This window comes from Pholcus phalangioides, unplaced genomic scaffold, assembly GCF_987345545.1.
Source record: "Pholcus phalangioides strain wild (caught in Gottingen) unplaced genomic scaffold, Ppha-v1.0 ptg000015l_1, whole genome shotgun sequence".
In the NCBI taxonomy this organism is placed as follows: Eukaryota; Metazoa; Arthropoda; class Arachnida; order Araneae; family Pholcidae; genus Pholcus; species Pholcus phalangioides.
In genome coordinates this window covers 80266904-80290456 of record NW_028301608.1, presented here as the reverse complement: position 1 = coordinate 80290456, position 23553 = coordinate 80266904, and the positions used below count along the sequence as shown (strand labels likewise).

The following is a 23553-nucleotide window of genomic DNA, read 5'->3' as shown; positions in this document are numbered from 1 at the left end:
GGGCTCCAGCCCCGGGGCCAGAAACAATTCTTATCATTTTTCGTTTTTTCATGATATGAATTCATTATATATAGGGAGGGAGGGGGGGGGGCATAAGAGAGTCTGGTCTGAGGATACGCAAAAGATCCCAGCCTCGGGGCTCAGCCCCAGCATGACCCAACCCACATGGGTAAAGGGCTTATATCCCGGAACGGACAGAGCCCAGGTCTTATATGGTCTGACAGCCTAGGGCTCAGCTCCAGGATGTTAGAGCTATGGCAGGGCCCCCTAGGCTGGGAATTTTGGCACGTGCCCCTCTATAGTAAATTTATAGTGTCAAAAAAAATCCTGGGCCCCTTTTGTAGGGGCCATGATGAGAAACATTTTAAAGAAAAATTCAAAATTCTAAGCCAAATAGAACAAGCCAAGCTTTTTCCTTCCACACCCTGGTGGCAAAAAAATACTTGAAATCTACACAAAACTGCATAAAAAAATTAATAAACTTATTATTTATGCTAATTTGAAATATAGCTATTTGGTATTACTAATAACTGTTCTGGGTAGCAAGGGCGTAGCGAGGGGGGGGAGTCTGGCCCCCCCCGAAATGTGAGAAAATGACCGAAAAAAGGGGAAAAAGATGACCAAATCTATTGTTCTATCACTCTGGTCCCCCCCAAAATGAAAGAGGTCCCCCAGCGAACGAAATTTCTGGCTGCGCAGTATCAATTTCATATGCAAATATTTAACATTTCCAATGCCTCTAATGGGCGCCAATGCAATGCTAACCTCTCTATGACAGACTATTCAGTCTCGCAGATGGAATAGCTCTGTGATATGCTTCCATATCACACAGAAAATTGAAAATTTTGATATAACAAGATCTTCAACTAGAAAACTTAAACAGCAAGACTCACACAGAGATTGGAAGAAACAATATAATTTTATCAACGTAAAATGACCAAATAAAAATGAGGATATATAAACATAAAAAATCATGAAACATACAAACGAAATTGCATTGATGCTTGCTGTGCATAGAAACATATCAAAAGTAAAATAAATATAAAAAAATCACAATAAACTGGAACATCAATATTCTGAAAGAAATCTCTGTATACAAACAAAACAATGTGTGGAACACTTAAACATATATAGGAATTATAATTACATATCTGAAAAAAGTAATATTCTGTCGAAAAGTAAAATTACCATGAATTATTCTAATGACTAGTTGAAAAAACCATGTTTGTTGAATTTTTTTTTCACTTTATGATCGATTTCAAAATAAGAAATTTTGAGAAATCTGAAAGTATTCTAAAAATTTAGTCGCATAATTATAATTACACAATTTAATGTAACAATTAACAAAGTACCGGTATTTTTCAGAATTAGTTTCGTATACTTCCATTATTTGGCATTCACCTCTCACCAAACTATATAAAGTTAAATATATACATTTATATAACATGATCAACATTTCACATATATTCTTGAATTAAAAATGAAAAGAAGAGATGAATCGAAGTGATGAAACGGAAAGCTCTTCTGCCTCGTACAAGGTTCCATAAACAATAATGTTTTCCAATTTATCTAAGAAATATTTGTATGTCAGAGGTAAAGGGCAACTTGTCACAAAAAGGAAATTTTACAGAGAACTATTTAAAGATAGTTCTCTCGCGTGTTTTATAAAGTGAATATCTCCGTCAATTATTGAAATAGGACTGTCCCATGCCTATGTGTAGTGCAGGGCTGGACAAATCGCAAAGAATCTAGACTCCAAAAAATTCTTACACAAAGAAAATGGTCCAAAATAATGGCTCTTTTGACTTTTTCCAGGGCATAGTAACCCTCTTCCATGTTTGAAAATACGTTGCTATAAATTTCAAACATTTTGTGTTTCTCTCAGCCTGCACTTTAGTAACTACATAAAGAATCCTTCAGGCACTAATAGCAATTTTTTAGTTGCCGTGGTCACCTGGTCCCTGGGATTTGTTCAGCCCTGGTGTAGTGTAACGAAAGTACACCTTTGCAAAGTTAATTTGCAAATTAATAGCATTATCTCAATATTGACAAAAATGGACATAATGCCTTTTACCTCAGGTATATAGACAAAAAATTGCATTGTAAAGAAAAAGATGTGAAAATAGAAAATAATATGCAGTCACATTAAAAAAAAAAGAGTAAAATAAGCATTTGAATACATATACATATATGTATATACAGCAAACACAAAAAAATAAAAAAAAAGTCTAGCATTCACTTATGTTAGCTGTTATTTGTAAAATCTCAGAAAGAATAAAAAATGATGGCGTTAAAAAATAACGGTGCTGCACAAATAAAAGTGCATCATCCACTTACAATGTATGACACTCTAGTATGGTATTGTACCAAGCCAGGGTTGTACAAATTAATTGCCCCACATGCCCAGGGCATGCAAAAATTTCAATCAGTCATGTATTTTTTTCAACCACATGCCAGAATCTAGCAAAATATAGATTTGAGAAACATATTATTTCAAGTCGGAGGGATGTAAATTTCTGGAGATTTGTCTAGCCCTGGTTCATACACTATAAACTTTTATTGAACCTTGACATAAACATGCAGTATATGATTTAAAAGAAAATAACTGATTTCAGATTATTTTGATGGACTTTTAAATTAAAAAAGAAAAATCACATGATTTTTTGATAAAATTAAGCACCAAACTGATAAAATGAAGAAGCAGATAGCTTTAGAAATGCTTATGTTAGCAGTGAACTCATACAAAGCAAGTTCAACTGTACATAAAACACAACACATAGACTGGAAAATACACACTCGAGAATATCAGATGAAAGTACTCAACACGTATTCAAAACACAATTTTTTTTTTAAAGTTACACCGAAAAAATGAAATAAAAGTACTGCTACATGTTTTGCTCAAATGGTAATAAAAAAGCCAATATTTATGCATTCATGTTTAATTTGTAAATATGTGCATATTTTAAGCAAAGCAGCAACTAATTACACATAAAGGAAAGCAACGGTTTCAAATCAGCAAAGCAAAATCAGGTCTCAAATAGGTTATGAAAACAAATGTTAAAAAGTAATTTTTAATATTATATATATATGTAATATATAAGTATAATAAATATTAATTAAATGAAATTTGTTTAAATGCTGGAAAAAAAAAGATGCTTCATGAAAGAAAAAGTAACAATATAATCAACCATGCTGCATATCCACCGATACTGTTTTTCTTTTCATAATGCAAATACAAGAACCATATAGAGATTATGTTTTGTGTTTCAACAACTTCATCATATATTATTTGATTTTCTCTATGACATCAAGAAAAACCAACATAAAAATTTTAAAACCTACACTCGTGTAGGAGTAAAATTGGATGTGTTATTAACATACATAAATTATTAAATACACATAGCGAAACAGATATGTGTTGAAAAATGAATTCTGTTTAAAAAAACGGAAATGAAACTATGTATAACTATTTTTCGAAGGTTATTCCACAGGAGTGCAAACCATCGGAGATGGACTAACCCAACCACCAAAAGCCTTTTCCAGTTCTTCAGCAACTGCTATGGTTAGACGATCATTATTCAAAGCACCCACAACTTGAATACCGAGGGGAAGCCCTTTGCTGCTCAAGCCAAGAGGGCACTGACTTATGGGTAGGCCGAGGAGATTGAAAATTGCTGTATATCCAACACTAAAAGGTTTCAGGAGGGGCTGGTTGTGATAGAGTGCTGTGTCTGGACCGGTAGGATAAAGGAATATGCTATTTTGATCCAGGAGTATTTCAAACTGCTGCTGAAGTTCAGACATCATGCGGTAGTATTTAACAGTTTTTTTCTCGTCGGTTGATGTAACAAATTTATTGAGGACTGCAGATGATAGGACTGGCAGAATGTGGTCGGAGATGCCCAAAAACCATCTGAGCCATTCAGTGACGAGACTAATTTCACCTTTTCTCCCGGTCATCTCTTCAGCAACAGGCTTCAAGCCAGATGTAGTGAGTACATTAGCCCAGATTAGAAAAGAATGAATCATGTTTGGCAAACAAACCTTTTCAGCAACTGTATTATAAGTGGAGTTAAAATACTGCAATACCTGCAAAACATGAAATAAGTAAAAGAGATGAAAAAAAAAAAAAAAAAAGAGAGAAAAGAAAAATTCAAACAAATTGGAGTTAAAATTAATGAAAATGATCTGGTCAGTAAAATTGCTTGAAATGATATTTAAAAAATTTGAAAACCCAATTTTTTAAATGTGCTTTTTAATTACTTATAAATTTTTTAAAATGTTAACAGGTAAACTCTGTACAACTATTATATTAATTGAAGACCGGAAATGTGAGATAAATGTGGTAAGTACCAAAATATTTTTTTTTCTCTCGTGTCAAAATGTAGTAAATACCAGTTATTAACCTGGGAAATAATGTGAGTCTCCAACTCACCCTAAGTAGTTGAAAAACGCATCAGTAGATGCCACTTAACATGATGGTCCATGGTGCCTGAAAATTGTTTTTTGCTCTCCTGTAAAATTTGTGATTTGCCACTAACAGCATTTATCATTTCTTGTCTTCAATTACACAGTTATACATTATAATGGAGCATGATTACAAAAAGAAACAAAACAGAAAACACCCACTGTCCAAGAAAAAATAAGAAAATCAGGCCATCTTACCCTTCTTAGTGCTTTAACAATTTCAGGGTCAACTGCAGATATTAAGGGATTTCCACCATCATTTTCCATATAAAAAATTTTGATTTGAGAAATGTCAACCTGCGAAAATAAACAGAGTATGGAGCTTCACGCAACATAAGTGACATTCACATATTTCCTAGTAGGTACAATTTTAAGAACTCAAAACCAGGCCACGGGTATTGAGCTTTTATTCACACCCAATAGTTGATCAAGAAAATAAACATAGTCTATAAATTTATAATCACCAAAATGACATGAAACGAGTATAATTTCCAACATTTTTGATACTGCATGATACTACTACTTAACCATACACAAACCCTGTACACATTCCTTTGCATGATTATAACAGTAAACATTTTTTTGAATGAACAAGCGGCCATAAAAACTATTTATGACAGAAAAAAAAATAAGAATAATTTTTGGGAGAAATATACATCCAGTAGCTAAAGAGTTAAAATGTCTGTTATGGATAAATTTCTATTCTTCAAATAACAATGCTTATTGTAAATTTTTTGTGCATCAATACAAGTTTAAAATATTTTTACACCAGTGTACCTTTCTTTTTGTTTTCGGAAATAACTATTCTACATATTGATTTATTATTCTAATATTGTTAATTGCAGTTGATTTGATTAAAATAATGTATTATCACACACGCAAGAGACTCCAATAAAATATATCAAGGCAACATGAGTAATGACACAAAATTCTAAAATACTCCAATGGCTGATAACATGTATTACAAAAAAGTAATAATCCACATCTTTCAGATACAGCTTTTTCTTTATATCATGGTGTTTGAAAGAATTTTAATTCCGACCTTTGAACCTATGATTTATGCAATCAAATGATACAAATTGCAAACAGACTTTGAAACTCATCTTGTTTACAACTTTCTCTGCTTGAACTACATAAGTATACTATTCAATTAAAATAAGTATCATTCAATTTTTGAGGAAGGAGCAGTAGAAATGGAAATGAAAAGTTACATGGTGTATGATAAATTTTACGTGAATTACTTACAGGCACATCAAGACCCAATTTTTCTTTTTTATCAGGAGCAAGAACTTTCATCATAGGTAGAATGTCTTTAGCGTAACGACACATAGGGCCAGTCATCAAAAACGATTGCATTGCAGGAGCTGCTAATGGATATTCTCCCACGTTGCTTACCACCCCTACATATGAACAAACAAAAAGGAGAGATACTGTACATGTGTCGATAGTGATTATGATATGTACATTGACATTAACTGGAAACACCTCATTTCACATCTTGAAGATATTTCAAAGCGTTTCCTCCTGAGGGAAGGGTGCATCCAAAAATCCAATGCACCTTTACTAAATATGACAAGATTGATTGATTTTCTTTGATACGTATGTAACTACAAGAAAATCACCCCAGCATTGTATGACAGCCAATGCTTCTTAAGATTATGTTGCTGGGTCTCATTAGATATATGCAAAATTATTGAAAACTACTGTGAATTTCCAAAAGCAATTGCTTGTGAGAGTACTACTTGAAAAAAAAGACAAATCAGCAAAGAAAAAAAAAGAAGCCAATTTAACATTCCACTTATGTGAAATTAACTGATATATGCACTTATATGGCCATAATATTGATTATACATTTTGCATGCAACCTGCATGAGTAACTGCAACACATCTGGTATAAATAAACTGTTCACTTCAGAGATCGATATAACAGATGCTTATCTTAAACGATTCACATACAATTTTAAAATTTTCAAAAACTCTGCCATAAAGATCATAGACAATTACATTCACAAGATTTCAGAGCATAAAAAAAAGAGCAATTACAAAAGTAATTAGCTTACATATTATAGTCAAATCCCATTATAATGTGAGACCAGAGAAATCACTTTGTTATAAAGGAATTCCAGGTTTTTATACTGTTCGTATGTAAACTTATCTGGGATTAGAAAAGTGTTTGTTAAAACAAGATTTTTTCGCTATAAAGATATTTGTTAAAACAGGATTCGACTGTATATACAATACACAGTTAGATAATATAAAATACATCAATGCTTAGGCTGACAATACCTCTTGTTGGCTTGTGGCCAAAGACACCATTGAAAAAAGCTGGTATTCTGATACTTCCTCCAATGTCATTGGCAAGGCCAATGACAGATCCAGCAGAACCAATTATGCATCCTTCCCCACCTGTGAGAGAAAAATGCAACGATTGTATCAATATCAATTATATTTAGAATTAAAAATTGCTGAAATTTTCATACTTACAAACAAAAATTTTTGAAAAATTATCCACTTGTTTAAATTTTTTTTTGTATACTAACATCTGATATGGTAATCTTGATATTGATCATTTATTGACCCAGTTGTTTTCATAGATGAAGACAGAATTGAAACACTTGGCAGATGGCCATTACAGATATGCATATATGGGGTGTACCATAAATTCATAAATAGTTTGAAAACACATAAAAATTGAAGGAATTGGTGTATTTGAATGCGGTTAGCAAAAAAGTTATTTTTATGCAGGGAGATTTCTTTTCCGTACAGAGCCCTGTCTCTCCCGATGCCAACTAAACAAATTCCATGTTTCTAAGTGTAATATTCACTCAGACATTCAAATTCCAAAAATGGAGGAAAGTTGGGGAAAAAAACAGCATTAAATATGGGTAAAAAATGTTTTTTTGCATTTAATGCTGTTCTCCCCCAACTTTCCTCCATTTTTTGAATTCAAATACCTGTGAACATTGCACTTAGAAACATAGAATTTTTTTTGTTGGCATCAGAAGACTGCGCAAACAACTTTGTAATCGGGTTTTTGAGCACAGGGTGTCAGTACAAAAAGTTAACATTTCCATTTTAATAACTATACAAAACCCCTTGCCACATGAACGGCATATCTGAGTACTACATGTTATTTAGATACTTTTCTAATTGGAAGTATGCCTCTATCAATGATTCACTAGTAAAATGCCATATGCCCAGTTACCTATGCACTCTGAATACAAGTAGTCATAGAAAAGGAATAAGAATGATTTTACTACTCACAAACTACATTAGTTAGAGTCCAACTGGATGAGGTTTTTTCAAAAATAGTCTTCATTAAGCTGTATGCACTTGGCCTCATATGTCTGCTAGTTTTATGGGGGGGGGGCTGGAACATTTTGTTTGATAATCTTTCTTTGATAAACTTTCAAAATCACACCTCTACTTTGTTCAAAATTTCATTCGATGAAAGAAATCATTCAAACCTTTCTTGCTGTCAGTATTGAAGAGCAATATTCAGCAAAGCAAAATGTGTAACATATGGCTCGCACTCACTATACACTTATCCGAATCTTCCCGTTACCAACTTTGAAGCCCGAAATTTGTCCCAGCAAATTGTGTAATTTGGCTTGCACTTACCCATACACTCCTGATATTGTTTGGTGTAACTTTTTCTATATTTTTGGGTTTTGGTGTAGTTGTTCTAAACAAGTAATGAAATAATTTTTCATTCTATTCTGATTGGTTGCCACACATAATTTGATAAAAAGAAAAAAATCAATCTTCGCCAAAACTTTCAATGTGCCAACCTATCTTTAACTTGTCAACGTGAAGAAAAATTTATGAAAGAAATTGAATTGATTGAGTAAAACTAACTCTATGGTAAAATTCATCTGTCAGGTACAAGCCAGGTTCTATATCACACTTTTTATGGGTATATTGCACCCAAATGAGGTCAACAATTGATGAACTTCGTTTTAACAAAAAATATTTGGAGTTAAAATAAATGGGGAAGATAAGAACGATAACTGAGAAGGATCAGTATAAGAAAGAATGTCTTTAAAAAAATATTAATAATTGAAAATACCAACCACTGCTTCCTCCAACTGTGCGAGTAGTGTTGTAAGGGTTCTTTGAGCGACCATACAGCGTGTTATAGGATTCCCACCAGAAGCAGAGCTCTGGTGTTATGGTTACAGCGAGAGGAATGGCTCCAGCTTTCTTGAGCAAAGCGACGACATCAGAATCTGAATCTGCTCTGACACCTCTTCTGGCAGGAAGACCCACAGTGAACAGGCAACCTATGCAAGCGAAAGATAGCAATGTGTATAATTTTTCAAAATTAACTGAGTAAACAGTGCGAGCAAAGATACTTGTCATTTTATTGCATTTATTCGGTACGTTGACTATTAAGAAAAAAATAAATAAATGGATAAACTGAAATGTGGACATCTCTGGAAAAATGAGTTCATTATTAAGACAGAATACAAATCGCTGATCTGAATCTAGAAAAAACACAAATTAGACATTCATGAATTCACAAATTCTGTTATTTTTATGTGTTACACTCATAATTGTGTTAACACAGATTTAATGTACTTTCTTTCTTTCAAATTGAACACAACTCAGGTCTATCACCATCTATGGGCAATTTACTACCCAGTGAGTTGTGCCAGAAGTGTAACTGTGTGTGTAAGTCTGAGAGCGTATGTAGTGTAGTGTTTGATTTTCAATGCTGCCATATATATTTCAGAAGTGAAGTGAGTGATGTGTTATGGTTGAATTACATTTGTACTATTTGTAGGCCTGTTGCTCTCTGTGGCGAGATTTTTTAAAGGGGAGATAGGCTTGCATTTGCTCCTTGAATTTGAGAGAACCACAGAAAACCAACTTCCGCTGACCACCACTGTGGCGAGGGTGGGGTTTGAACCCAGGACCTCACGACACGAGTCCGCACTATGACCACTCGACCACCACAGTGGGTAGATTTAATGTACTTTATATAGGAAAGTTTGAAGACTTAAACTTCGTCTTTTGACGTCACCGGCTGGGACAAAAAAATTCATCCGTAAAAGAGAGGTGACCATCAACCAGGGGTTTATACATACATATTCAGGGGTGAAATACAAACTTTTATTATATAAGGGGAAATTATTATTTGGTCTTAAGAGGAGTGACAGCATCTAAAGGGTGTCCGTTAAGAGGAGTTTTACTGTATTAAATAGCTGTTCAAAATTTTCTTTGTGAAAGCTGAGATTTTAATCCACACCCGAGCCTGTTGAATTAAAGTTTGGTGTGTTTACGTTGCCATACATGCACCTCATAAAAATTCCTCTGGGGAATTTCTAATGAATTGCTACATGCCAGAACACGAGTTCTGAATATATGAGTGGCTTTAACAAATTTATATTGTCAGAGTTATACGTCTGTCAAGTTTTAGTGATGCTGGCCATTTCCATATTTTAAAGTGAAAATGGTAGATGTCAGAATTTTCATAGAATGGATTAGAAGTCAATAGAATAGTCAGTGCGATAGACTAATATAGCAACACAATTTTACCCTTGACAGCAATAGCCTCTTTCACAGACAAAGGTACACCCAGAAAAGGTTGTTCAGAAGCCAATTCTTCTATGGATTTTATTCCCGACCCAATCAACTCATCCGCACGGTGAGCTTCTCTCAAGGCTTCGGAAAATCGCTGATCTACAACTGCAGTCACTATTGGCTGGATTTCTTTTATCCTCTGTATGTATGCCTTTACAACATCCACACTTTTTATCTGAAAAGTGGGAAACAAAATTAATTTATTAGAGAAATTAATATTTTTCTTCTTTTAAAACTTATAGAATTTGAAATAAGCACCAAATTAAAAAAAGAAACAAAAAAAACCTACTTGACATTTTGATTAATTTTTTTATTTGAGTTTGTATTTGTTGTTTCTTCGTTTTTGTCATGCTCAGGTCATGTTTTTGTCAAGACTTAGTCATGTTGCCTGATAGGATGCCAATTCCTGAACTAGTGTTACTTGGCCTGTAATTTTTTTGGCGACTTTTCCGCCTCACTTGTCCCAAACTAATTTGCTGAAAATCTATGAACCTCATAACCAAAAAGTACCATCTTGACTTCTTGTTCTATTTATTCATGCTTCCAAGAGTGGAGCCCTCTTCAGTTTTTTTTGTTGGTGGGCCGCAAGCGACAACAATAAACAATGTTGCATATTGTCAGATCTTAGGAACAATCCAAACTTTGCTGCATGAACTGAAATAAACATATCGGCATGTTGACTGCTGAAATTGTGTTGCTTTGTTAAGATGCAAAACTACATAGCTACCACCTACTACAGACAAAATTTAAGCTCTGATAAAATTTTTTGACTAGCAGCAAGCAATTATACCCCCCCCCCACCCCACATACAGCACAGACTTGGGACCATAAATGGAGATAGACTTGGAAGTCTGGGGGGGGGGGGCACGGTCATTATTGCTGGGGGACACGATGATGATGTCAATTCATATATACGCATATACAACTCCACCTTTGATGCTGGGAGGGCAATGCCCCCCCCCTCCCATGTTCTCCCGTATCTCCACCCACGCTTGGGACTGAGAGACTATAAGAGTGATATAAACCGAGGAATAGGCGAAAACAATTATTTAAGGCTTGTTCTAACAGTAGCACACTGGCAGGACATGGGTTGGCAAACCTTGCTTACTTTTAACTCAAATTTTTTCACATACGGGATCATTTATAAGTGATCTATAAATGTACCATGTTCCACTTAAATGCTCTATAACTGTGCTGAATGTTGATCAAGTGATATTTTTATAATGCGCCGCTGCTCACTTACATGATCTGGGAATATGTCACGGGCCACTCAGATGATGTGGAATTTGCACAACGGCTCACTTGAGTGATCTGTTTATCTGCCGCTAGGTTCATTTTAAGTAAGTTCTGAGGTCACAGGATACTTGATGACTCCAAGGGCAGAATCCCGCGGGTTTTTCATGTACGGTCTCATGGGACTCAAAGTTGATCTTGCTGACTTCCAGCCACGGCTGAAAAAAAAAGGTTAAGAACCCTCTGACTTGAAACCAACGAGAGTTGACTGTTTCCCCTCCAAGCTCACGGAACCCCTGAAAGCTTTCCAAGGACACACAGGGGACAACAAGTTGAGAACCCCTTGCATTAAAAGGATATTTTTATAATTTGACAATAAACAAATGAATTTACCTCTTGGGTTCGAATTTTGGCAGCTAAATTCACAGCTGGTTCCAATAAGATGGCATCGCGGATCGGCGGAAGAGCTTCCTGTTTGTCGCGATAGAAATACGCGAAGATCTTGTCCGAAACGGTATCAAGCAGCAGTCGCAAAATGCGACCGAAAACCATAAGCAAACGCTTCACGAACATCATCGTCGTCGTCGTCTGCTCTAGGAAGCTCTTGCAAATGATGCGAGGTCGTCGTCGTTGATGGCGTCGATCGTCAGCATCAGTGGATCAAGGTCCCGCCGATCCCACAAACGATAGTATTTATGACATAGCGTTGTGACATTTTTATTTCAGCAGATAACGAAACTCGGGCATAATGTTATTTACCAATTTCCGCGATTGATGTTTTGGATGGTGGTGGGAACGAGAGATTTCCGTCTGCACCGCTGTGACCATATTCAATAGGGAAAAATACGGTTTTGAAGCCGATTGTTGCCGAAATGATCTCATATTTTACTTAAAGTAGCTGAAATATGCAACCACCACTAGAAAAACAGCTGAATTTTAATGAGAGAGGAAAAACACTACAACTTCATTTCAAGCTCCTCCGCAACAGAAGCTCTCTCGTAAATAATTAAATAAAAAAAGAAGGAAATTTGAGATCTCAAACTCAAACACATCGGAAAGTTGGCGGCATTGCCAGTTGTCCAAGGATGATGTCACAGAGCCGCAACTCGATGTTTAGTCACCCGGGGCAAGTGCTCATTTTGACACCCCCTTGTAATGTTGAAGGAGTGGTTTGAGAATAAAATTTGCGCCCCCCTCCGGTCCAGCGCCCGGGGCTCGAATTTGGTATGTCGATCGAGTTGATTTGATAACGCATATCTGACTCCACTCTGATCTGATTATAAGACGACTTATCAATAATCAGTGCCGTCTTAACGCATGGGCCTACCCGGGCACGGCCCGGGGGCCTCGACAGAAGAGGGGCCTCACAAAAATTAGATGTGGTTGAAATTTTCTGTAATTTACCTGGTAGGTCCTCAGAAAAACCACTTGGCCCGGGGGCCCATGATGCTCTTAAGACGGCCCTGTCAATAATCACCACATTAATTTATTTCACACACACAAAAAGACATCAACATGTTATTTACAACTAACACGCAACAACTATATATTTTTTCTTCTTCCAGTCGCTTGGCGAGCGTAATCTGCGTGGTCACTTTTAACGCCAAGCTTTGGTGAAGTTCCGCCACACGAGACCCGCCTGCTCCCACCTAGTTGCGGCCCTGGATGTCAATCTCCGCTATATCCATACGAAGGTTTCAATACCTGGTGGATGCGAAGATGAATTTAGTAATGAAAGAAAATTAACTGCCCTTCCGGGGAACGACCACCTGAACATCCATTCAGCGGTCACGAGCTCTAAGGAAAGATCGAGGTTCGTTACCCTTGTAGCGTAGTGGGTCTAAAGCGCTCATCTGGTAAGTGAGAGGATATGGGTTCGTTTCCCCTGCAAGGACAGTTGAATTTTTTTTTCTTTCTTAAATTCACCTTCGCATCAGTCACCTGGTGAAACCTTCGTGCTGTCAGTTGTCACTACTGCTACTCGACCGAACATGCTCCTTGTACACATTCCTCCGAGGAATTTCTAACGAATCGGTACACGCCGGGATGTGTTGTATATGTATATGCGTGGCCCTGACGTATTTGTGATGTTAGAGTTGTGCTTGTTACATGTTCTTGCTAGTGCTGCCATTTGTAACTACTGCTACTCGACCGTACACGCACCTCGTGAACATTCTTCTGGGGAATTTTTGAAGAATTGGTTTTTATCCGAAAACGTGCCATGTGTGTAGAGTGCATGCGTGGTCTTAACCCTAACGTATTTATGTTTTCAGAATTATGCATATTTTGGACTATGCATACTACTATAGTACTACTTTACCGCGCAACAACTCCGGTGAAATCGCCATTGAATAATTTACTACCGATTAAGTTGGGTCGGAAAGGAAGGGGTCATCTATCGGTGGTCGTCTCAGGTTCGGTGGGAAAAGAACTTGTTGTCTATGTTCTTCCCCGAGAATGAACCCGTGGATCTGACGGTAGCCTCCATGGTGTGACGTGCAACATTCTGGTTTTTTGGGTAATACTGGTGCTGTATTCCGTCTTCCATATTTTGAAGTGAAAATGACAAATGCCTGAGTTTTCACGTTGGGTAAGCATCGTGTTGGCTGTTGAAGGTCTGCCTGTTCTCTGCGGTTTGATGGTTCGGATTGCATTTGCGACTCGCAGAGCCAGTTGTCATTGAGAAAAATTACCAATCCGTGTTTAAAATTTATAAGCGACTGGAAATAGAAAGCTACTGTAAATCAATAAAATATGCGTCATATGATCACCCTTGTTAGGATGGATTTTATACAAAAAGTTTAATATAGCATTTGTTGTAATTTTAGTAAGAGTTATGCAAATTATCTGTATTCATTTTTCCAGGGAAGTTGATGAATTACGTCTGCTTCGTTTCAATCAGTCATTGGATGGTCAAAAATGCTGGAAACTCTCACAAAATATGCATCATAAAGTCTCCCTAGGACTGATCTTTTCTTTCAAACGTTTGTTTTTAACCCCTTTACGATCAGGGACGTAATATTGCGTCCAAATGCCAGCGGAATAAATTCAATCGAACTGACTCTTTCTTAATTTTTTTTCCCCTGTTCGCGAAGGTTTATTGTAGGCCTAGAAAAAAAGTTTTGTGTTTGCCCCTCCCCACCGTTCTCCCACCACCGACGAGATAACGGTCAACTGAATAACAATGGTGGTGGTGGTTCTCCTCAGCGTTATCCCCCCCCCCGTTCTCTACGGCATTCCCCACCACACACACAGACACATATAATGTATCTTTCTCAGAACTGTGATCTTTCTATTATATACTACATATAGAAGTTGAGAAAGAAAACACAAAAAAGTAAAAAGAAACAACAAAACAAGTTTGTTGGTGAGGGCGAAAACAGCAAGGCACTGTACTAATACTCTCTATCCAATATATCTATGTACTGTTCCTCTCCACCCTTATTTCTTTTCTTTCTTTCCCTTTCTTCCTTTTAACGTGGAACATGGCTTCTATATTTATCGCTCATAGGTCTCATGCAGATCATTCAAATTTATCGCCAACAGATGTACTCGAAGGGGTTAAACCAAAAAGTTTGATTTCAATCTATTTTTTCACTCGTCTAGAAATATTTTCTTGACTAACAAGTATATTTAATGTCTTGTTTAACCAAAGGATTCGTCAATCCTACCTTCATAAATATTCCGAGATCTACGATGGGCCGAACTAATATAAATAACAGCATATACAAAACCGTTTCCAGAAATTTATTTGGGGGAAATAAATAAGTATTTTCATTCAGGAAGAGAACAAATTGATAGTACAGTAAACTTGATTATGTTCATATATGGTAGTTATTTCTCCATATTTCAAAAGGGATGGATCACACCCTGCACCAGTGATTCTCAAAGTTTGCGTCGCGGTTCCTAGGGAGCGTCGCCAACCTTTGCCAAGGAGCATCGCAGCGAACTGGCGATATTAGTGTGTGCCTGTTCATTGCTTTGAAGTGATTCTTTGTTAGGCTATTCTGGGAAGCCGTGGATCATTGTTGACCAGGGCAATTGAGTCGTGGGTGATAAAGGTTTCTGAACTATTGACCTATAGGTATCCCCCAACCCCTACAACCATGATGTTGTAACAGACTCCTGAATCAAAGTTTAGACTTTGAAATCATGGACTCGTGCTCTATCGCCATTGGTTAATTTAAGACTCACATTCACGCTTCGAAGTTGGGATCCACAGAAAACCAACTTCAGCTGACCACCACCGTGGCACCAGTGGGGGTTGAACCAGCGAACTCGCGATGCGAGTCCATCACTTCGACGACCACAGCGGTTCATGAAAATCCTAGCTCTAGCAATAACAATTAGAACCACACTACGAATTGCATGCTAACCAATGAATTTCTGAATCGGTTTAGAGTAGAAATCTTGGACGCGGACCGAATGCTCATTTATTTATAAAATTTACATAAAAAGAATATGCAAAATAACTGAATAAAAATAATGCATGCATTAACGGGAGCAATAACTGATAATTCGGGTATAGAAATAGCGGGATTTGGGGGGAGGGCAGGTAAACTGAAAATTTCATTAAAGAAAGAAATTAAACAAAAGCGGAATGGAGAATATTATCGTTTACTACATATTAACAAAGAAAATTAACTATTTATCTGATTCTGTGAATAAAGAAGAGTAGTGGAGAGGAAAAAAAGAAATGAGATCTAGAGATAATCACAAGATCAAGAAGAAAATAAATTTTTTTTTTAAATGAACTGAAAAAGACCAAAGGAAAACTCGATTATTACTTGATCGGAATGGCGTTTCCTTGAAAGCTTTTTAGTAAGTGGGAAAAGAAAAAGTTGCATTAAACAATGATTTCTGGTTTTTTTCCCTGGGCTAAAAATTCCGACTCGATGCAGAAACTAATTAAATTGTTTTTTTTCTCTCACTCCAATGGCATTTTATATTTGAAAAAAAAGAAGAAAAAAACAAAAACAAAAACGAGTGAAATTGAACAACGAAAGCATCTTCGTAAATGCCTTTTTCTGATTTGAATGTGATATCATGTGAAGATCTGTTTACTTAAATGGCACGCATTATTCACTTAAGAAAAGAAAAAGAAAAAACAGAGTATAATTACGAAAGCATTCCTCTGTTGGAATGGAGCAACAAGGTAGTGACGGCGTTTCTTTCATGATTAAATATCTTCTTTTAATTCTCCATAAAAATAATTTTTTTCATCCGAGATAATTAAAATTTAATAAACAACACCAGCGGATCCCCACCATCCCCTGTAGTCACTGGGGTCTTTGCGCAAATTGCTTTCAAAATTACGAACATTTAGAATATTTTGGATTTTAATTTCTTGCTGTTTCTGTTACAAAATGAAAATCGATACGACTTATGTGTTCGTGGTGTTCCGTCGAAGACGCAAAGGACATTTTGTATGATTTGGACAATTTGAGAAAATAGGTGATACATACGAGCAGAATCGTCTTAACGAATTCAGAGTCTCCGGTGGACTAGATAATTTTGGTCTCTTTTTCAATTTCTGTGAAAATTTATTTTTGTGGTGAAACACTAAATTTTTTATTGCAAATATTAAAATGAAATTCAATATTGTAATATGGTAATTTTCTGTGCATAATTCGCGATTAATATGTTAAAAAATATATCAGGGGTTTAGAGCACAAGGGGTGTAAAACTCATATACTTAATGCTAGCTGTTACCCGCGGCTTTGCTCGCGTAAATTTGGTAATCTGAAAATTGCTTGGAGATGATTACTTCCATTAACATTTGAATCTCTCATGACATTCTTGGGGGGGGGGGGGGCATTGCATTTCCAGAAGTCCTGTCTTGGCGAGTCTCTATATTATAAAATGTAATACTGACCGAATTTCATATTTATAGCTTCCAGTGGTTTGGGCTCAGCGATGGTTGTCCCATATAACTTTTCAATAACCCCCTTCCCTCCATAACCCTTTACAGTATGAATTTTGAAAATCCCTCGTTAGGGAGTTTTAGTTTTTACATTACAAAATATAACTACTGATAAATTTCATATTCGTAGCTTCAGTGATTTCGACTCAGCGATGATTTGCCCAATATAACTGTCATGACCACTTTAGGAGACGAATTTTTCGAAAAACTCCTTCTTAGTGAGTTTTATGTCATGAAATCATGAAACAAAATTACTAACCAAATTTCACACTTCAGCGGTTTCGGTTCGGCATGATTTCTATGTATAAACTTGAACCGCCTAAGGGGTCGAAGTTTGAAAAACCCATTGGTGAATCGTCACATCAAGAAATAAAGTTACTGACCAAATTTTATAAATATAGCTCCAGCGGTTTCAGCTTGGCATGATTTTTTTGTATAACCTCTGAACCCCCCTATCCTCCATGAACCCCCTTAGATTTCGAATTTGCAAACCCCTTCTTAGTGAATCTTTACATCATGTAGTAATAAACCTACTAATCAAAAGTCGTATATATAGCTTCAGCCGTTTCGGCTCAGCGATGATGAATCAGTCACTCAATAAATCGCTCAGGACATGCTATTTTATATGTATAGATTGCACGGATACCTCTTGTGCGTGTGCTTTCGACCCTTTATAATCTAGGGATTATTCATTAAAAAAATATCGGAATTTCTGTGTAGATTTTAGGCTACGGTGTGGATTATTCCGAACTTTTTTCCTTCAAGAAGTTAGAATAAAAAATAAAACGAGTATTTTTTATAAACAATTCGTGAAAAATAATTTTTTAAAGGTATCGCATGACGCGTAGATGAGAGAAAATGATTTTACTATTTCTTTCTGATCAACAAATATAGATTTGTTGATCATAAGATTTCATTAGTGGGGGGATACAGATTTTTGTAGACAGATTACAAAGCCAAAAATTTTCACGTACGAATTAACCTATCTTTTATACGCAATAAAGTACTACTAAACCACACATGCACGTCGCCACATACCTCTGTGGAACTGCTAACGAATTGATACATGCTGGGATGTACTTGTCGTATAGTGAACCTAACGTGACGTTTCTTTCTGTGTAGTGCAGTCATCTGCCATCAATTTTTTCTAACTATGAGTGAAGTGTATTGCTTGAATAATTTTACCATTCTAGGCCTGTTGCTCTCGTTCAGAGGATCCAGGTTCGAACCACGTTGACGGCACAGTGGTGGTCGGCTGAAGCTGGTTTTCCAGCTTCGAGGCACTAATGCGAGCGGGTCTCTCCGCAGACAGCAGGCAGACCTACAACACGATACTGATATAACACGAAAATTCAAGCATTTACATTTTTACTTCAGTAAATGAAAGACAGATAGCAGCGTGAACACGAAACAAGCGCAACTCGATAACATAAATACGTCAGGGCCACACATACACTCAGAACACACATTCCGGCATGCGCCAATTCGTTAGAAATTGTGTAGAGGAATGCGTACGAGGTGCATGTACGGTTAAGTAGTAGTAGTAGTAGTAGCAGGTCTGTTGCTCTCTGTGGTGAGACTTTTTCACGGGGAGATCGGCTCGAGGCAATAAATTACTGCAAAAAAAATGGGGGGGGGGAATGAAAAACCAAAAACTACGGATAAATATATTTTTTAATGATTTGAAGTGGGGCCTGTTTGACTCGGTGCCGTTCTGTTATCACATCCGTTAACGATACTGAATAAAATCAATTTTTTTTGGAAATTCTCCTGTGATTATGCCCGAATTAGAGAAATGTTAATTTGAACAAAAAATTGCGTAACACGGGGTAACATAATTCGGGGTGTGGTGTATATGGCTTTCAAAAGTTTCCGTTTCATGAAATGATCTCAATATTTTGATATCTGGTCAAAGATGTGATTTCAGATAGTGAACATAAACTTTGTTCGATTATGCAAATAATTCCTAAAATAGTACACACTCGTCATTTTCACGCATGAATCATGTACAATTTATGCCTTCGTACTATGACTTCTTCGGACGATAATGAAAGCTTGTGACTGTCAGACAGAATTACGCAAGCATCCTTATGTGACCTCAGCGATGAAGAAGACAGAAGTCCTCTTTTTTTTCCCTTCCATCGATAAATTTGATTACTATCGATCATAATATACACAAGAATGCAGGCTATCTTTCAAAGAAAAGTGAAAAAAAAACAGATAATTTTTCGATATCGCACAGTCAATAATTCAGCTATCAGTAAAATCCGGTTCTGCTGTTTTCTTTCTCTGCTTTATTTTCCTTCTAACGGCATTTCAATAAGATAAATGATTATAGATACATATCAGAGAGACATTGGAACCTGACGTTTGACATATTACTTGTATAATTGTTTGATAATTCACCGATTAGTACGCGTATTTTGTATCTTATTACTGAGCGGGTGAATACAAAGGTCAAAGTTTAAGGTGCGAAAAAAAATATGTTTATTTTCTAACAAAAAAAATAAAAACATAATTATTCTTTAAATATCTCAAAAGTTTCTTTTCCGTTCGTTACTCTCACTTTAATGAATGTGTTCGACTTCACTCATTACCGTTACTTCTTTTGTCTCCTCATGTCAGGCGTGGATCCAGGGCGATGGGTTGAGAGGGGCAACATATTGTGTAGGTTCGTTGGATTGTCCCGTATTTTAAGGGGAACAGACGAATTTTTTTGCCATATTATTCTACTCTTGGGAAGGGCGATCGCCTCCCTCCCTTTCCTGGTTCCGCGTCTGAGCGAAGGCAAACATCTTCAGCAGCTAAAGAAGTGGAGGCAAACATCTTCAGCTGCGAATGAAGCGAAGGCAAACATCTTTAGATGCGAATGAAGCCGAGGCAGACATTTTAAGCTACGAATGGAAAGGAAGTAGAGGATTATTCAGCTTTGAATAGAGCAGAGCCAAGCATCTTTAGATGCGAATGAAGATGAGGCAATGAATGAATGAACGCCAGAACTTTGCCACTGGACTTATCCCGTTGCCGAGATCTCTTCCAGCCCAGCATTGTGGCAGAGTCTGGAACACTTTATTTTGTGTCAGAAAAAAGAAAAAAAAAACACACAAACTTTTACAACATATTTTCCCCGGACAATTGGGTGCTGTCACGATTAACAAATTTTGTGGTGATTACAGACGAGATGGGATTAGGAGTTGGAGAAGTTTCGGGGTTTAGTTAAGAAGAATATACACATATTAGGATGGAGGTATTAAAACATACCTCCATAAAGCAATTGAGCCCCCCCCCCATGCCATCTCATCTGTTGTCTTACACTTGCCATATTATATACACAGGATACAAAAAGAATATATATATATATACGTCTCCTACATGAAGGTGAGGCAGACATTTTCAACTACGAATAGAGTAGAGTGGAGGCAGATATCTTGAGCTTCGAAGGGAGGGAAGACAGACATCTTCAGCTGCGAAAATAGTGGAGGCAGGCGGGGATCATATGGTGGATGAGTCAGCCTGGTATTTTAAGGAGCTCCATCGAGAACAATCCGTAATTTTGTCGCATTTGAAACAAAATATTCATCTTCATGTTCTAATTCAGAATCACTCATTCAGCTACCGAAAACGCAGTTTTTCGAATTTGAAACGTAGTTGTTAACTAAGAAGAAGGTATATTCTAAACACGCTGAATGATTTTTCAAAGGGTGGCATCAGCTATCGACGAATTTTCGCGCTAAATTTTTTTATTTAATAAACTGTGAGAGTATTACTTGAAGTGCCTGTTGTCTGAATTTGGTGCCATTTGGATTTTTAGCCATTGTGTGATCGTGGGCACATCGTGATAGGCACGTATCGCATGGTCCCGAGTTCGATCTTTGCAGTGCTGGTTAGCTGACGTTGGCTTTATGTGTTTTCCCAACCTCGAGGAGCAATCAGTATAACACAATCTTCTGAGCTATTCATTTTCAACAATTCTGGCTGAAAAATTCAATCCAGAAGTGTTAAAACGGTTAAAGAAAAAATGAACCAAGTCTCAGCTTCAATTTTTCACCACTTAAATTGCGAAAATATGATGTGTGTGTGTTTTTTTAACATGGGGTCATTCAAGTATTACGTCAACATCGAGGGTCAAGTGAGTTGTACTGCGTTTGTGTGGGTCCATACGTAACGGTCTGTGTGCGCAAAGAGCATTTTGTGTGAAGTCAGTGCTGCCATCTATATTTTAAATGTCGAGAGAATTGAATGTCTGTGCCGCCGCAGGGTTCGTCTCCAGAAGATGTAAATATCCAAGCCGACACAGTTGTCTCGTAAAGACAGCCCAGTCGAGTCGATTCACCATCAGCTTCGAAAACCGCCGTCCAACAACAGCAAAGCTGCGTATCGTAGCGGCCGCCGAAAAATAGTCGATTACCAGCAGTAGAGACTTACACACTAACAACGCTCTAAGCTGCTGGGCGCGAGAAATAGTATTTTTCTCACTCGATGATACTATCGTCGTTTCTTTACCAAAGCTCAGGAGCGCTAGCCACACACATCCTCACAGCATGAAGTCGCGACGAGAAGTGAAAAAAATGTCTGTTGCTCTCTGCGGTGAGACTTTTTATCGGCGAAATTAGCTCGCATTCGTGCCTCGAGACTGTGCCGCAGTTAGGTATGTGACTAACAACATGTTCTTCAGTAAAGTGTGCTTGTAGGTATGCATACGGATGAACTAGATCAAGGCACGTAGTAGCTAAAAGTACATTCTAAACGGGTTCAAATACTCATGGTTCTGTCAAGATTTGAACCCTCATCTGTTATGAACACACACACACAAATTGCATGATACAAATACAAAATGCAATATACAAATATAAACATAATTACACAAATTACACAAATATATTACATGCATTACTGGGTTCTAAGGGACGGTAAGATCTTTCCAGCAGGCTTATATGATTTTTATTTTATTGATTTTTTTTCCTTCAGCAACAGCTCTTTTATATATTTATTATATATATATATATATATATATATATATATATATATATATATATATATAATTGTTAATATATATTATTATTATTATTAACATGCATGAGACAATAATTAATTTCAACTAACTGCATTAATATCTGTGTTTTTGATCATATTAGAGGTATTGTATTCTGTGTTTCTATTACTATTTGTGGGGCTATTAGAGTAGATGAAGTTTTCATTATTTTTGGAGAGATGTAACAAAAACTTTTTTGAAATGATGTTTTATTACTTTCAGGCACTTGACAAATATTTCTTATTCGAGGTTCTATTTCCATGTTTTACTCACCATTCTTCATTTTTAAATATAAATTTAAAAATTCTGTACATGTAGTTCTGTTTCAGTGTGAATATGTTGCACTGAATTTTTTTGTTACCTATTGGGGAACATTTATTAATTCCCTTACTTTATTATAAAGATTGTCTAAATTGCGTATGTTCTCATAATACGCTCCTCCCCAGACACATATTCCATAATTTATATTTGAGTAAACCCATGCATAGAAGATATCTTTTAAGAAATTATTGTCAACTTATGTGTTTAGGTTTATAAAAGACTCCTGAACACATTCTGAGTTTTTAAATCATTTTCTCACTATGTGTATGTTCCATTTTAGATTATCTTGTATAACTATTCCTAAGTATTCATAGTTAAACACACACTCTACCTATTTCTTCACAATCACATTTTAATAGAGTTTGAGATTGGCAGTGGGGTACAGTTTTACGTAGACTTCTGTACTTACTGACATTTATATTTATTGTTTTCGTGCAAATAAATTTAGTTTTTTGTGCATTTATTTTTGATTTGTGTTTAATTAGCCAGTGATTTCTTTTTGATAGATCTTTTTCTGTATTTCTAATCAGACTGTTTATTTCTGTATCCTCAACATATAAAACTGTGTCATCTGCAAAAGATATAATATTACCATTGAGATTTAATTTACGTAATTCATTTACGTAAATTAAAAACAGTATCGCCCCCAAAACCGACAACCTGTGGGACTCCTTTTTTTACTTCCTGGAATTCGTTAATTTCTTTCTCTATTACGACAGCTTGTCGTCTATTGTACTAGTAAGATTCAAACCATTCCAAGATATTTCCCCTTATACCGGCTAAATATAGTTTCTCTGTTAGGATATTTAGATCCACATAGTCAAATGCTCGTTTTAGGTCCAAAAATACTACTAGTGGATATTTATTTTTATTTATTCCATTATTTATCAGGCCCATTAATTTTAAAATTACCATTTCCGCATTTTTGTTTTTTTGGAAACCATATTGATTGGTTGCAATGAATTTTTGATGATTTAGTATATTAATTAAC

At 36.3% G+C, this 23553-nt stretch overlaps 1 protein-coding gene across 1 annotated transcript; it reads right to left on the bottom strand.

Moving 5' to 3' along the window:
- Nucleotides 1–2349: 2349 nt before the first annotated feature.
- On the bottom strand, nt 2350–12013 carry LOC149076769 (fatty-acid amide hydrolase 2-A-like). The gene is made up of 7 exons (XM_089244430.1): nt 11680–12013; nt 10009–10228; nt 8541–8750; nt 6754–6873; nt 5713–5867; nt 4666–4764; nt 2350–4089 (listed from the first exon to the last, which is right to left on the bottom strand). Exons 1-7 carry the CDS (start codon nt 11860–11862, stop codon nt 3481–3483), a joined length of 1596 nt encoding a protein of 531 aa, XP_089100556.1. The 5' UTR covers nt 11863–12013; the 3' UTR covers nt 2350–3480.
- Between the last annotated feature and the right edge of the window lie 11540 nt (nt 12014–23553).

Coding starts and splice junctions, on each gene's coding strand:
- LOC149076769 (XM_089244430.1), bottom strand. CDS start 11,862: ATGATGTTCGTGAAGCGTTTGCTTATGGTTTTCGGTCGCATTTTGCGA. Junction 5,868..6,753: donor TGGCCACAAGCCAACAAGAG/GTATTGTCAGCC, acceptor GTTCATATGTAG/GGGTGGTAAGCAACGTGGGA. Junction 4,090..4,665: donor TTGTTAAAGCACTAAGAAGG/GTAAGATGGCCT, acceptor CATGTTTTGCAG/GTATTGCAGTATTTTAACTC.